A 16,893-nucleotide genomic window follows, 5' to 3' on the forward strand; every position below is an offset into this window, starting at 1 on the left:
ACTCCGGGAGTTGGTGATGGACAGGGAGGCCTGGCGTGCTGCGATTCATGGGGTCGCAAAGAGTCGGACACGACTGAGCGACTGAACTGAACTGAACACACAATTCAAGACCTCTTCATATGACTGAAAGATATTAAGACCTACATAAATGATAGATATACCATGTAAATATTTTTGAAGACTTAGTTTTTAGTTCTCCTCACATTGATTTAGGGACTCAATATAATTCCAATGCAAGTCCCAGCAGGCATGTTTGTGAACAATGAGATGCTGATTCTAAGCTGTATATGGAAATGCAAAGGAACAAGCAGGGCTATAACAAAAAACCTGAAGACGAATCACAGTATAACTAAGGCAGGTGAGGGCTTCCATGGTGGCTCAGCAGTAACGAATTCACCTGCAATGCAGGAGACCTGGCTTCGATCCCTGGGTCTGGAAGATCCCCTGGAGAAGCAAACAGCAACCCACTCCATTATTCTTGCCTGGAGGATTCCATGGACAGAGGAGCCTGGTGGGCTGTAGTCCATGGGGTCCCAGAAGAGGTGGACATGATTTAGCGACTAAGCAACAACGACTAAGGCAAGTAACTGGTGTAAGCACAGGCGTAGACAAATGGAAGAGACGAGAGTGCAGAAACAAGCCCAGTGTTACATGACCATTGGAATTAAGACTAGGGCGGCACTGCGGAGGAATGAGAAAAGGATGGTCTTTTCAATAAACAGCCCTGGGTCCACTGGTTATCCCCATGGTAGACAAATGCAACTTGGCATTACTTTCATATTTCCTTTAGAGTAGGCCAGCTAATTAGTGTAGTTTTTGTTGTTCATTCAATGATTACTTGCTAAATGGCATTTTCCTATTTTATTCATAAAATGTATAACTATCTGAATTATTTTACTTATTTGCTTTTTAATTATCTGTCTTGTTTCCAGTATTGCATAAAGTCCTTGAGAAAAAGAATTTTCTCTGTTCTGCTCAAACCAGTGTACTTGGAATATCTAGAACATTGCTTGGCACCATCAGAAGCTTTTTAATAAATAAGTGAATTCATTAACCTGCCAAGGAAATTTGGAATGAAGATAGCAGGTAATACCTTGATCTGGCCCTTGAATGTTGAGACAGAGTTTACTTGGGAGAGCCTGCGTGCTAAGTTGCTTGAGGCATGTCTGACTCTTCACAACCCTATGGACTGTAACTCACCAGGCTCCTTTGTCTATGGAGATTCTCCAGGCAAGAATACTGGAGTGGGCTGCCATGCCCTCGTCCAGGGGATCTTCCGGACATAGGGATTAAACCTACATCTCATGTCTCCTGCATTGGCAGGCAGGTTCTTTACCACTAGCGCCACTTGGATAAACCTTTGGAAGAGCCTGGGGTGGGGTAAAGGTTTGGAATGTATTCCAGATGGGGAGTGTAGTACATACCAAATGTGAGTAAATGTGAGAGGGTATTACAGGGTGACTTTCTAAAGAGGCCATCCCTCTAGGCAGTAAATGGAAATGTTTGTTTAAAACAGAGTTTTATTTATTCAGTCACAAGACTCAGAACCTCTTTGGAGACGGGCCGTGTGTAATCTGTTTTAACAAACCCTGTTCACTTAAGATTGAGAACCACCAGATCAAGCCATTATTCTTCCTTTAGCTGGGACCACTTCAAATTTTAAATCATTTACATGGGCTTTTTTTTTTTTTTTAGCACCACAATTCTATTTTTAATGCCAGTGGAAACATAGGAAGGTGAAAGAAAAAAGAAACTCATAAAAATCTATGGCAATCTGTAAGTATGAAACAATATACTGTTCTAAGGCAATAAGGGAGAATTTCTCTTTCTTCAAGCTGAAAGGGCTTTGAAAATTGAAATTTTGAAAGGGCTCTCAGTTGAGTGAACATAAAAGCCGCAAGCCAGCTGGCCATAAAACATCTTGAGAGACATAGCCATGATTTTTCAGTAGCTATTCTATTAAAGATTTTATTCCACCTTGACTTAGAAGTCAATTTTAAACCGCCTCCACTTCCGGAAAACATTTTTCAGTGATTGTCACAGGATAGGCCGAGTGGCAGGCAGGCTTTAGTTTACTTAAGGAAACTACCAGAAGATTTCAGCCCCAGGTGTTTCTAAATATTATGGGGTGGGGGGAAGGACAACCCTCGACTTTACAAACACAGCAGGCAAGGTAAGGCCTTCTATCTTTCTTCTTTTAAATAAAAACCCTCAATACTGTTTTTCAATCAATTCCTAGCATCTATCTCAGTCTTTACCACGGAAACACTTAAAATTAAGACATTCATGGTTTGTTGGGGAATTAAAATAAGATCGTTTTCGTGGCCATGTGTCTTTTCCCTCAGAGTCATCGAAACAAAAGCGTTTTCAGTCCTTTGTCAAGTTCAGAGTCATCCGTCCACTCTTTTTCACTTCTAAAGTGGACCACTGGCGATTAATCAAAGGCAAGGATCTCCACGTGCTAAACTCCCTCGGGGCAGAGCCAGGGAAGGAGATCGACTCCCAGACCCGCGCCTTCCAGGCTGGGGTCCCTCCTGGACGACCCCTTCTCGCCCCTCCGCAAGTTCTAAGGGCTTTCACCACCTGGCTGGGTGGTCTGACCTTGACTCGCCTGGTCCCCCTCGCCGTCGGCGCTCAGCTACCCTCCGCGGCCACCAGGGGGCGGCCGAGCTCGGCGCCGCCGCGAGGAGGGGGGACTGCGGGGAAAGGAAGTGCCGCGAGTTCTGGCCCGGCCCGCGCGAAGCGCAGGCGGCGGCGAGCTGCGGCCTCTCGCCGGGGCCTCCCCCGCCAGGCCAGTCCCCCTCGTGGCCTTTCCCCGCCCCGCGCGGGCTGCCAGCGGCGGCGTGTTCCGGGTCCTGTGACCCGTCAGGCGGTGCGGCAGCGCGGCGGGAAGGGCGGCCGGTCTCGGAGAAGTTTCGACGGCCGGCGGGGCTCCCGGGGCGCCGCAAGGAGGGCGCGGCCGGGCGGGGCCCCGGAGCTCGCCGAGAGCGGCCGGCCGGCGGTGCGGGGTCGGGGGCGCTCATGGCAGGCGACGGAGCTGGGGACCCGGGCCGGGGGGCGGCCGCCGCCGCGGCGCCGCCGGAGACCAGTGAGCACCTCTTCAAGGTGCTGGTCATCGGCGAACTCGGCGTGGGCAAGACCAGCATCATCAAGCGCTACGTCCACCAGCTCTTCTCCCAGCACTACCGGGCCACCATCGGGGTGGACTTCGCCCTCAAGGTCCTCAACTGGGACAGCAGGACGCTGGTGCGCCTGCAGCTATGGGACATCGCGGGTAAGAGGATGGCGGGAGCCGGGACGTGCGGTGACCCCGAGGCGGGCGGACGGCGGCCTCCGGGCAGGGGGCGCCCGCGGGGTTTCCCCGCCGTCGGAAGCCTGGCGGGGGCGGGGGCGGCGCTCGGCTGCCCTCGGTCTCCTTGCTTCTTTCTGTGTCCTCTGCCAGAACTTGCCTGCCCGAGTAAGTTTGAAAGTAAGGGACTAAACCACCTGGAAAGATGGAAGGGGATGCTGGACTCCAGGGGGAATCAGCACAGTGGAACAGGCTTTGGTAGTCGAAGAATTTAAAAGCAGAACAAGATAAATAAATGCGTAGAGAAAATAACCCTGGTTAGACGCCTCAGCTCGGGCTTTGAAAAGCTCTGGTGTTTTTAAGAGATAGGAGGCCCTCTTCTTTGGAGCTCTCACCTGACCAGAGGTGAGAAGGCCACGGAGGCTTTTCCCGAGTTTTAATTCTGAATCTTGACGAGGAAGAGGGAGGGGAAGGGGCTGGCTCCTCTCATTCGCTTTAACATATTACAGATAAGAACAGAGCTTCAGAGTGGTTGAACGACTTACCCAAAGTTACACTCCTAGTTAGGGACACCCCCGAGACTAGAAACCAGGGTTTCTTTTCAGAAGGGTTTTCATCATCCACCTTGAGTCTGAGACCCTTCCTTGGGAGTGAAACCCCATTCTTTGTAGCCATCCTCGCATTCCTAGGGCAGGCCACTCAGGCAAAGATTTGGGAAAACTTCTCTTGAAACCTTATGCTCCTCTTCTCCCCCTGAACCAACACCTAGCCCCACTCCTGCCTCTCCACACCCAATATATAATATTATTTCCTGGCATTTGCTTTCCATTGTCATTTTGGAGCAGTTTGAGGAGGGTACAGATTCTCCTTACTCTACTGTATGAAAACTTGAACTCTGGCTGGTGTGGTGGGTTGGATGTGTGCATTTAATAAGCCATTAACTTTGGGAAAGTTGAAATATGGAAGTGGTACCAGGAATTACCTTGTTCAGTCATTGTGAGTGTTAAGCTCAGTCTGCCTTCAAGATGGGGGCATGTTCAGGGTTAAAGAGACCATCCTTCATCCTCCACTTGTATGACTGAAGCCTGTAAAAGGTGTGGTCACCCAACTGGTGAAGAGTCAAGGACCCAGGTCTGTCTGCTGGGTACTGCTCTTTTCATCAACGGCTTATTACATATGAGATGATATTGAAGAAATATCACATATATACTTATTTATTTAAGACTAGGCTTCTCTACCTCTGATAGGAAAATAAAGTGATGTATGTCACCTCTAAGAAAGGGGGAATAGTCAGCCTTTGGGCTCAGCTTGTTTTTTTTTTTGGTTACAGAAAACCAAATGTTCGTTTGAAAAGTTTTGAAAAGTCATCTTTTGAAGCCAGAGGCTTCCTTTCGAAACACTTCCTGCTTTTTCACAGAGCACTTATGATAAGAGTATTTCTCCTTGACAAAGTCATGGATTCTAAAGGTTGCCTTACCATGTGATAATCATTCTACCAAAATCTTCAGTGTAGCCGTGAATTTCCATGAAGATGATTTTAAATCTCTGCCTAGGAGAATAGTTGAGTTTGCTTTATTCTTCACGTAAAATAGTGTGGTGTTTAGCAATTAAATTGTGATTGGGTCCTTCTGCGGGTAAATAAAAGATTTTTTTTATGGCACAGTTGTGTTTTTTTAAGCTTCAAGGAAAAATGTTTATATTTGGAGACTTGGGAAAGCAGAAGCATGAGTTAGAGTTTTCTTCCTCTTTTTCATCCTGCTTAACCAGACCTATTTTACTAGGAGGGGAACGTATTCAGTCTCTACCAGACTCTGGTACATATCGGCCTAGGTGGAATTTTCTTGCAGTTTTGCTTAAATCCAAAGCTTGACCCTTTCCAGGAAGGAGAGCAAACCTTTCAGAATCTCCAAAAGGGATTCTATCCAGCAAGTACACACCAGCAATGAACAAGATTAGAGGTAAACTTATGAGATGATTGGAAATTATAAGGTTCATCTTTTAAATAAGGTTTTCAGTATATAAGGAAACTAAGAGCAAAAAATAATGTGGCTTTAACTTAAGGTTTAGGGAGCTCTATCATTAACTCTGTCATTAACAAACCAAAGTTTGGTTTGAATATTTGAGCTACTAGTGAATCCTGGCTCATACCATTTGAATTAAGTAGTCATGATGTAATGGAGGCAAAGTGAAGGTCACTCCAAATAGTTCCCCATGGCTAAACATATTTGCTTTGTGTAGCAACAAAGTTGAATCATATTTAATTCTCAAAGGGGGGAGGTATTCCTTGATTGCAAAATAGTAGGTGGAGCTGGCCACTCGACATGACTAACTTAAGGTGTGCTGTTTTACTGGTTAGACTTTTGTTGCTGCTCTAGAAGTGGGAAAGGTGTAAAGAAATTGTGTCAGGTCTCTGTACTTGAAAGCTCCAGCAAGCATAACAGGCGGGAATTACCCAAATGTTTTCTGTAAATGTAGCCAAGCATTTTAAGCTAAACTCTTCAAATTGAGAACCATAGTGACTCATGGATACAGGCCTTATAAATCCTTATTAAATCAAATGAATGCAGCTTTAAAGTACAGATGCAATTTTACACAATTTTGTGTTAGGCAATTCCTTTCTTTTACTTCATATCTGCTTTGAGACTGCTGCTCAACACATTACTGAAATATACTGAAATATTGAAGTCTTTGATAAGATTTTAAAGAGAGAGTTTAATAAGTGTATATACTAAATTAGGATGCAGTATCTGATCTTCCTTTTAACATGTATTATAGATGAATGAGTATTTGGCTCACTACTTATTATAAGCTTATTAGCAACTGTAGAATTTTCCAAGTAGGCTGAATGGCTGGTCCAGGCTAAATCTTTTTTTTTTTTTAAGCTTGTCCATTTAGATCTAGTATAATTTAGTCTGCATGCATTCATTGCAGTGATTTGCTTTCATAGGGAAGGCAAAATTTTATCTCTACCTTCTTAGAATGTTCAGCTGGTCCAGAGAATTAAATTAATGTAAGATTAATAGCAGAAATTTATTTGAAAGTGAAAGTTGCTCAGTCACGTCCAACTCTTTGTGACCCCTTGGGCTATGTAGTCCATGGCATTCTGCAGGCCAGAATACTGGAGTGGGTAGCCTATCCCTTCTCCAGCAGATCTTCCCAACCTAGGAATTGAACTGGGGTCTCCAGCATTGCAGGCGAATTCTTTACCAACTCAGCTATCAGGGAAGCTTTATGTGACACAAGAGCCCTCATAAGGAAAGGAAGAACCCCCAAAAGTACAAAAATATAAATGCTTTTATACTAGGTTGAACAAAGGCAGCTGTGGAAAAATAACCAAACTCTGTGGGATGCTAAAGGAAGATAAGAGCTATTTTAACAAGATCTGCTTCTGCAGAATTCTCTCAGTTTGATCCTCTCTGTGATGAGCGCAGTTCCTTCCTTCCTTATGGGGAGGACGTCTTTCACATGGGAGTTTTATCTCCTGATTTAAGGGAGAAGAAGGGGAGGTTGGAGTACCCATCTTGCCCTTGTTTTTCAAGTGCCTTTAGTTCAAATAATACTTATGCCACAGTGGCATTAGAGTAGGCAGGGAGCCTATTCTACTGCTTTTCAGTTTTTAGTATCAAAATTTCTTTATAAAAATCTGAGTAATACTCCTTTGGGCCAGAGAACAAATCAGAAACAATGTACTCTGAAATTCATGTAAATATTATTTATTAGAGCATAAAATTCATGCTTGGAAGACCTTATAAGTTATATAAACCATACTTAGATTCACTTTTGAGCCATACTTAGATTCAGTTTCGAGTTTTTTGATTCCCGTCTGAAAATAAAATGTTGATCTTGTCTTCCTTGTTCTCTCTCGCATATTGCCAATTGCTGTAACTAGTGGTCTCTTCTTGATTTCTTTGATAATGCTCCAACTCTTCATGAGCAAGAGTTTTCTTGACCTTCAGAGTGTCTATCGGTCAAGGATTATTAATGTTCAAGTTTTTTCTAAATATGAAGAAGCAGTTCTTTGAGGAATTAGTCTCTGTTATATGTAGTCTCTTAGTCCTGCAGTGACTTTCATAGGGCTTATTGTGGGTCAGTTACTTAATAATTCATTTAAAAGGATTGAAATAAACTCTTTTATTACATCTGACTTGTACAGTCTTGCCATCTTCAGCCTTATTCTGGCTCAGTTTTGTGCTGAATTCCAAGCAAAGCCTACTATCCCATTTTACATCTTCAAATCTTCCTTATTTCGTAAGCCCTGAAACACCTTTGGGTTCCCCGGTCTGGACTGTGCTTTCACAAATGCCCAGACAGGAATTTCAACATAACAGCATATCTGTGTAACTGACATGAACAAAATTTACCTGGTAATGTTGTGCCTGTTGCCTTTCCTTCTTTTGAATGTGTTACCATTCTTAATTAGCCTCAGTTAGCCCAGGTACGGTAAAAGTTGCTCAGATTAGAGGTACAGAGAGCCAAGTTCTGATAAGAAGTACTAAAACTTGATTTGGCTGCAAGCCATTTGCCTAATCAGTCTATTGTTTGAATAGGATTAAAGGCTTTTAGAAACCCTATGGTGTAAACGCAGGGAGGTGTGGTGTGGTAAGCTGACCAAGAAAACACAGGTACTCCATGGCACAGGTCTCATGTCTCTAATAGCAGAGTGGATTTTTGGTAACATAAGAGTGACATAAACTTTTGTCTTAATTTGCAAATGTTCTGGTCAGCCCTGTTTTGGAGCATATGACTCATATTTCATACCTCTTGTAATCATTACCATCTCTTTATGTCATCAGTCCAGAATTTCTAGTTCTTACACTTAATTATGAAGCATACTACTTCCAAGGCAGACACTTTTTGATTGGCTGCATCTCTCTCTCTCTCTCTTTTTTTTTTTTTTTACATTTGGAAAGACTCTTGAAACTGTGGACTTCTCTGAAGTTAATGAAGCTATTTTATTGGTATTTGGTGTAGAGCACACCCTGGAAAACAAGGTAATAATTGCAGCTGTTTGTCTGGACTAGTCTGTGATCTCACAGATTAAACCTGTATGCCATGCATTATTCCAGAGGTGCAGTATTATTTTCAAATACATCTTAGGAATTTCAGCCTTATGTATATGGTATTCTGACCTTCCAAAATGGCAACCCACTCCACTGTTCTTTCCTGGAGAATCCCATGGACAGAGGAGCCTGGCTGACTACAGTCCATCAGATTGCAAAGAGTTGGGCATGATTTATTGACTAACAGCTGCAGCAGCAGCATCCTGACCTTCCAGCTTTCTTAAGCTTTTGATATGTAAAGTTCAGTGATTCTTCTTCTTTAAAAGATATTTTTATTTTGTATTGTGGTATAGCTGATTAACAAACAATGTTACCATAGATAGCTTCTTATTCCCTTTTAACAGGTACTCAAGGTTTTGTTTTTATTCAAGTGAAATGAGATCACCACATCAGGAGACAATTGCCGTTAAAAGAGATAGTTTGTTACTGATAGTTCCCTATAGGAAGGACCATGTCACACCGTGCAGGACCACACAGGGAAGCACCAGGGTCATTTAGGAGGCAGAAGGAGCTGGGAGAAAGCAGAGCAAGGGCTAGAGCCTTTTTTGTGATTTTTGAAGAAAGGAAAGGACCTCGCAGCATAGGCAAGCTGAGCAAGTTTAGATTGGATAGTTTGAAAGATTTCAGTTTGCTAAGATCTATAGGGATGGTCCCTAGTTGTCTCAGACCTAGACTGCAAGAGCCTGACCAAAGAGAGCAAGTAGAGAAGGACTCAGGACTGATTGGTTTGCATATTGAAGACACGCTCTCAGCAAGTTGTTTGCTTTAATAACTAGACAACCCTGGGTGGGGGGCGGGGGGCGCAGTCCAGTCCCTCCCCTGGTCTACAAGGCCCCAAGGTCAAAGTAATCATAAAATATGTTAAAAAAAGAAAAAACCCTGATGAATACATATTTCTAGGCACTTATTAAAATGGACTAAGGAATGAGAAAAAGTAATCTTCCAAAGAAAAAAACTTTGAAGGCCTAAGATTTGAGTCCAAAAATAGCGTATCCTCAAAATAGTGAGGATTTCACACTTAATCAACAATTAAGTAGTAGAGAGTGGGCTCAGTCGACAAGTTTAAGTTGCACTATGACTGTAGAGACCTTCTCTTGGAGGAAGAGATGGTGAAAAAGTGCTGACTTATGTGAGGAGATTTCTGGAGGTGAGATAAATGATCAAGAAAAAGGTGTTAAGAATTATATTCAATTATATTTTCAAAAGAGCTTTTTGCACTTTTTACAGTCACAGAGGCTAAAAACATGTGATTTCTCCACTCTTATTTTGAGAGCAACAAACCACTCAAAAATAAATGGATCAGATCAGATCAGTCGCTCAGTCGTGTCCGACTGTTTGCAACCCCATGAATCGCAGCACGCCAGGCCTCCCTTGTCCATCACCAACTCCCGGAGTTCACTGAGACTCATGTCCATCAAGTCAGTGATGCCATCCAGCCATCTCATCCTCTGTCATCCCCTTCTCCTCCTGCCCCCAATCCCTCCCAGCATCAGAGTCTTTTCCAATGAGTCAACTCTTCGCATGAGGTGGCCAAAGTACTGGAGTTTCAGCTTTAGCATCATTCCTTCCAAAGAAGTACCAGGGCTGATCTCCTTCAGAATGGACTGGTTGGATCTCCTTGCAGTCCAAGGGACTCTCAAGCGTCTTCTCCAACACCACAGTTCAAAAGCATCAATTCTTCGGCGCTCAGCCTTCTTCACAGTCCAACTCTCACATCCATACATGACCACAGGAAAAACCATAGCCTTGACTAGACGAACCTTTGTTGGCAAAGTAATGTCTCTGCTTTTGAATATGCTATCTAGGTTGGTCATAACTTTCCTTCCAAGGAGTAAGCGTCTTTTAATTTCATGACTGCAGTCACCATCTGCAGTGATTTTGGAGCCCAAAAGAATAAAGTCTGACACTGTTTCCACTGTTTCCCCGTCTATTTCCCATGAAGTTATGGGATGGGATGCGGAGGTTTAGTTTAAGGCTTTGTGTTGGTCTTTCTGACAGGAGATCTTAACATTCTTTTCTTCCTCATTTTTTTCACTCATGTCTATCCAGATATTTTCCTTAAGTATTTTCTGTAGTGATTTTTGATTGCTTTGAAATTAAGCTAAATATATATTGGGTGTTTTGGTGTTGTTTTTTGTTTTTAGTGTGACTGTATGGGACTTGCTCCATCAGACTCATCTGAGGTGCTTAAATGTATCTTCCTTAGCATCAGCTATAAGCAGGCTGGCTTCATCTGTCAAACATGCCCATAAATCATGGTTTAACAAGAAAAAAGTTAAGTCCCTCACCTAGTAAGTCTGTGGTTGAGCAGTTCACAGCTGATGAACAGAATCATTCATTCTTCATGGACCAAAGCTGACATTTCAGCACTCAGCTACTCCCTGGCTGTATTCTTTGCCTTTCTGGTCCAGTCAGACACCCATGCCTTTTTGCAAGGGCAGCTGGGAAATCTAGGGCTTTTTCTGTTTGTTTTCAAACTGGACACACTGCTTCCCCAAATAAAATTCTGTGAAGGGGATACTAAAGAGGCAATTAGCAATATTCCACGCTTAACAAGTCAGAGTTCCTAGGGAGAGGGCCTGGAAGTGTGTAATTTACCAGACACCAGGGGTAATCTTTCCCAGGTGGCACTAGTGGTAAAGACCCCACCTGCCAATGCAGGAGACCTAAGAGACACAGGTTCGATCCTGGGTAGGGAAGATCCCCTGGAGGAGGGCACGGCAACCCACACCAGTATTCTTGCCTGGAGAATGCCATGGACAGAGGAGCCTGGTGGGCCACAGTCCACGGGGTCACACAGAGTCGGACACGACTGAGCGACTGAGCACACACAGCATGGGTGATCTGACTCGCTCAAGTTGAGAACAGAGGTTGTGTCTTGCCTGTGCTGTCCATTGCCAACAGACCCATCCTCTGTTCACTCCACTGAACAAGTCTGCTGCTCCCCGGGTTCCTTGACACCCACCTTTCCTGGCCCCTAAGTTCCTGTCTGTTTTGCATCACCCGCTCCTTATCTCTGTTGCTGTCTCAAGAGGTGATGTAAGGAGACAGGATAAATCACACGACAGAGATGGGTCATGTCTTGCTCTCACTGAATGCTGTACTTAAGAAAGGAAAAAGCCAATATCTCGAACTTCCAAAACTATTCTGACTTTGGACACAAACCAAAAAAATACTTTGATTTTATTTCTCTCTTTAAATTGATTAAAGTCAGATGTTCTTTTTACAGTCACCACAGAAGATGTAAATAGTTGAATAAAAACAGACCTTACACTGTGACCTAAATACCACAAAAGCTTGCTCTTCTCTAATTAGCAAAGAGAAAAATCCCGTTCCTGATGTTGCCATCTCAAAAGGAGTTTGTTTTTCTTTTAGTTTAAGGTATTTTTTAACTTTATTTTTCTGTGTTCAGTTTTGTTACTCTCTTGCTTGACAGATGGGTTTGATCTCAACCTCAAATAGTGGTGGCATGGGCACAAACGGTATTTTATACATGAGGTAAATAACAACTTTGCCTCTTCCCCTATAATGCTTTTTTTTCCAAGTGGAAATATATTTCCAGATATAAGCATAGAATCTCAGAGGTAGCAAGTTCTGGTAAAAAACCCTTCGTGTAATCACAGTTAACATTTATGAAAAGCTGCTTTCTAGTCACTGTCTCTCAATTTACTTTTTTAAAATTGAAAAGTAATTGCTTTACAACACGGTGTTTGTTTCTGCCATACGGCAGCATGAGTCAGATGAGTTCAGTTCAGTCGCTCAGCCATGGCCTATTCTTCGCAACCCCGTGGACTGCAGCACACCAGATTTCCCTGTCTATCACCAACTCCTGGAGCTTGCTCAAACTCACGCCCAATGAGTTGGTGATGCCATCCAACCATCTCATCCTCTGTCATTCCCTTCTCCCGCCTTCAATATTTCCCAGAATCAGGGTCTTTTCCAATGAGTCAGTTCTTCCCATCAGGTGGCCAAAATATTGGAGTTTCAGCTTCAGCATCATTCCTTCCAATGAACACCTGGGACTGATCTCCTTTAGAATGGACTGGTTGGATCTCCTTGCAGTCCAAGGGACTCTCAAGAGTCTTCTCCAACACCATAGTTCAAAAGCATCAATTCTTCGGTGCTCAGCTTTCTTCACAATCCAACTCTCACATCCATACATGACCACAGGAAAAACCATAGCCTTGACTAGACGGACCTTTGTTGGCAAAGTCTCTGCTTTTGGATATGCTGTCTAGGTTGGTCATAACTTTCCTTCCAAAGAGTAAGCATCTTTTAATTTCATGGCTGCAATCCCCATGTGCAGTGATTTTGGAGCCCCCAAAAATAAAGTCAGCCACTGTTTCCCCATCTATTTACCATGAAGTGATGGGACTGGATGCCATGATCTTTGTTTTCTGATTTTAGTTCACTGATCCTAAAATGTCAATGTTCTCTCTTGCCATCTCCTGTTTGACCACTTGCAATTTACCTTGATTCATGGACCTAACATTCCACTTTCCTATGCAATATTGTTCTTTATAGCATTGGACTTTACTTCCAATACCAGTAACATCCACAACTGGGCATTGTTTTCACTTCATCTCAGCCCCTTCTTTCTTTCTGGAGCTATTTTTCCACTCTTCTCCATATTGGGCCGCTACCGACCTGGGGAGTTCATCTTTCAGGGTCAGATACATGTACACATATGTCCCCTCCCTCCTGAATCCCCCTCCCGTCTCCCTCCCCCAACCCCACCTTTCTAGGTTGTCACATAGCACTAGACTGAGCTCCCTGTGTCACACAGCAAATCCTACTTGCTATCTGTTTTACATATGTTAATACATATGTTTCTGGGGAAATTACAGTTGAGTAAACTGAGACTCAATAAGGTTAAGGGATTTCCTCAAGGTCTGTATACCTGTAACTTGCAGAGTTAGGGTATGAATCCAGAGATTTCTGATTGCAAAGGTTTTATGGTCATGTTATATTATCTTGTCTTTCTGCTTTACGTATGATAGAAAAGAAAACCAGACAAATGAATGGCGTTGTATGAAATCACATGACTCCTTTTACCTTCTTCATGGTACCGTATTAAAATATGAAATTCAGTTCATTATTGAATCCAGCCTCATATGGTGCTAATTTGATGCATTAGCTTTTAGACCTGTTTTATTTGAGGGTAATACAGTCATTTTTTTATGAAAAATTGTGTAAACAAGTCGGGGGGAATGGGTTTTTAGTTACATTGTTTTATTGGTCAGTATTATGGTAATTTTTTATTTTTTTTAATTTTTAAAACAATTTTTTTTTCTTTGTGCCATTTTTAAAATTTTATTTATTTTTTTTATTTTTTAACTGTACAATATTGGTTTTGCCATATATCAACATGAATCCACCACAGGTATACACATGTTCCCCATCCTGAACCCTCCTCCCTCCTCCCTCTCCATACCATCCCTCTGCGTTGTCCCAGTGCACCAGCCCCAAGCATCCAGTATTTTTTTTTTTTACTTTACAATATTGTATTGGTTTTGCCATACATCAACATGAATCCGCCACGGGTGTACACGTGTTCCCAGTCTTGAACCCCCCTCCCACCTCCCTCCCCATACCATCCCTCTGGGTCATCCCAGTGCACCAGCCCCAAGCTTCCTGTATCCTGCATTGAACGTGGACTGGCGATTCGTTTCTTATATGATATTATACATGTTTTTTAATGTAAGGAATTTTTTTTAATCTTCTAACAATGCCTATACTTTTAGCATGTTAAATATTTAAGTGTGATTCTGGGGCACATTTATAAGGGCTTTATAAAGTAGTAGTATAAAAAGTCATTAAATAGATGCCCTAAAAATGACAAAACCTATGTGACTATGAATTGTAGCTTCTTACGTATAAAACCTAAGACCCATTATGACATCACCATATTATCTATATCAAGCTATAAAATTTTTTAGTGGCTAGATAAATATCTTTCTAGAACCCGTGACTGGACTTATATTTTGGCTAGATCTTGAACTGTTACCCACCAACCACACAAGCATGTTAAAAATGCTTCATCTCTGAAATGCATACTGAACTTTAAGGATATGTTTTTAAAGAACTTTATATGCACTCACTAGAAACTTCATTTTTGCCCAGTCACCTTAAGCAAGAACATGTAGCTCAGTAATTCTTGTTGTTTGTTGTTTAGTTGCTAAGTTGTGTCCGACCCTTTTGCAGCCCCATGGACTGTAGCCCAGGCTCCTCTGTCCATGGGATTTCCCAGGCAAGAATACTGAGTGGGTTGCCTTTTGATTCTCCAGGCAAGAACACTGGATGGGCGGGATGGATGGATCTTCCTGCTCCAGGGATCTAACCTTATGTTCCCTGCATTGGCAGGTGGATTCTTTACCTCTGAGCCACCTGGGAAGCCCAATAATTCTTAATGAGTGGGAAAGGATAAGCATTTATACTTGGAAAGCTAAGCACTGATTGTCTTATTGCTCTGATTTATTTTTCATTGTGTGACTTATATTTTGAATTTCAAATAACATTTAGAGATATCTAGATTTTTTGGCAAATGGGCACATGAACATAAAGTTTTGAGACACACATTGAAAAATAGTGATTAAAACCATAGAGAAGGCGTCTCTGGCCTGTATTTCTGATAAAATGTTCAAAATTTTTTTTGCTTTCAAATCTGAGAGCAAATATTTCCCTTTAGAAAATTTGCCTACACTAAAAAGAGAGAAGGCAAGCCATTTTGTGATTTTCTTTTCCTTGATTAGAATACATATTCTTGGAAATGTATCAAGTTGTCTCAACTCCTTCTCAAAGTCATTAGTGTTGGGTACTCCAGATATTGGGGAAGCATTTTAATCCTTTTGCCAACATGTGTACCTTACAGGTCATCATCCATTAGAGTATGTATTACCAAGTCGTGCATCTTTAAATGTCTTTGAGCCTAGATGACTAGCACTGTCCGCTTTTTTTCCCTTTCTCATTGCCAACATATCTAGTTATAATCAGGGTTACTTCCGCTAGATAAGGAAGTAACACAGCTTTTTAAAGGATAACACATTTTAGAAGCCATTTGGAATATTCAGGCAATATGCCCACAGCAATATGGTTGAAAAAGCCTGTCCCCAGTATCAGCCTAGCTAGTGAACTCATCAGTGAGGCATGTCCTTAGCTGCTGTGGTCAGCCACTCGGGGACACAGAGCAAGCCTGTAACTTTTGTGGCAGGGCTGTGTGTCCTTGAGGAATGTCTTTCCCAGGCTCATGCTGCTTTGGATCTATTTGGAGACATGGGGCCATGGGGAGCAATGTATACTCCAGAAAATCCTTGGCTACCAGATCAGGCAGCACATTGGATAAGACATCAACCTAAGACACTTGAGTAATGTTGTCTCACTGAGATTTTATTTTCTCATCTTTAAAATAAGGGAGGTTGGATGAGATAATCTGGAGCATCATCTTCTAGTTTATAATCTTGTCTGTTAGAGTATCAGAAAAGCATAAAGTAACCCCTCTCCTTCCTGTAAGAGGAGATTACAGCTCTGGTCTAGGAAGGTGGTGTTTATTGCTCAGAGTTCTCCCCACCGTGTCTGTACTACTACTGCAGACCATGTAAGAGGAAGATCTCCCAGGTTCTGCTGAGTTTACATATTGGTGTACACTTTCACTCCACACACACACACACGCACCATGAAACAAGATACATGCAGCTGTCTTTACATTTAATAACTGCATACTTTCTCCTCTAACCGGTCCGCTTCCATCACAGGACACAAGCCAGGAGCATTCAGCATGCAGCATGGCAGAAATGTCCTGCTTTTATTTATGTACTTGTGGAAAGAAGAGTCCTAGAGAATAATAAAAATTTCTTAGAATAAACTTAAAATGGTTGATTGGCTGCCCTCCAAAATTTAAAAAAAAAAAATGTTAAGATTCCATGGATTTCTAATGCAATTCTAGTTAGCATGACAGTCTTACCTATTAGCCCTTATTGATCCTTTAGCCCTTATCTGAAGCTAGGAAGGGCTGGCTTCTGCAGTGCTGTAAAAGGGGAAGTAGAACACCTGTTTCTCCTAGTGATGACTCAGTGCTTCTGGGAAACTGCCTCCAGCAGTTAAAACTTAGCCTTTTAGTCCATGGATGGTGAACAAGGCTCTGACTCGGCTGGCTGCCCCCAGGGGCATGCAAACTGACAGTCACAGCATGAAAGTAAAGAAATAAAGTTTATGAAGATATTGTATTTTCATAGTATAAGCATTTGAAAGGCATTTTTTGATAATGTATCTTTCAAAAAGACTAGTAAGATTAGCGTACCCACTTCAGTGAATGGCATCCCCTTGTTGAATACCATAATATGCTCTTTGTATCTCTGATTACACCTAACACATCATGGCATCACTTGGTTTCTTTCCCCGGATGGACTGGGAGTCTTGGGATCCTATTCATTGTTTCACCAGTGTCTAGCACAGTGCCTGGTACATAGGAGGAACCTAATACATATTTTCTAGTTGAGATCAAACCTAGCTATAAGAGGTAAAAAGATATTTGGGAGTTGTACCAGT

The 16,893-nt window shown here is 42.4% G+C and overlaps 1 protein-coding gene across 1 annotated transcript in view; it reads left to right on the forward strand.

The window, feature by feature from the left end:
• Window positions 1-2,874: 2,874 nt before the first annotated feature.
• Window positions 2,875-16,893, forward strand: part of RAB32 (RAB32, member RAS oncogene family) — a 31,656-nt gene continuing 17,637 nt past the window's right edge. Inside the window, exon 1 of the mRNA XM_019966944.2 lies at window positions 2,875-3,274. Within this exon, the coding sequence (XP_019822503.2) occupies window positions 3,022-3,274 (253 nt within the window). The 5' untranslated portion in view covers window positions 2,875-3,021. The remainder of the gene's footprint in view (window positions 3,275-16,893) is intronic.

Source organism: Bos indicus, chromosome 9 (assembly GCF_029378745.1).
Source record: "Bos indicus isolate NIAB-ARS_2022 breed Sahiwal x Tharparkar chromosome 9, NIAB-ARS_B.indTharparkar_mat_pri_1.0, whole genome shotgun sequence".
NCBI lineage: Eukaryota > Metazoa > Chordata > Mammalia > Artiodactyla > Bovidae > Bos > Bos indicus.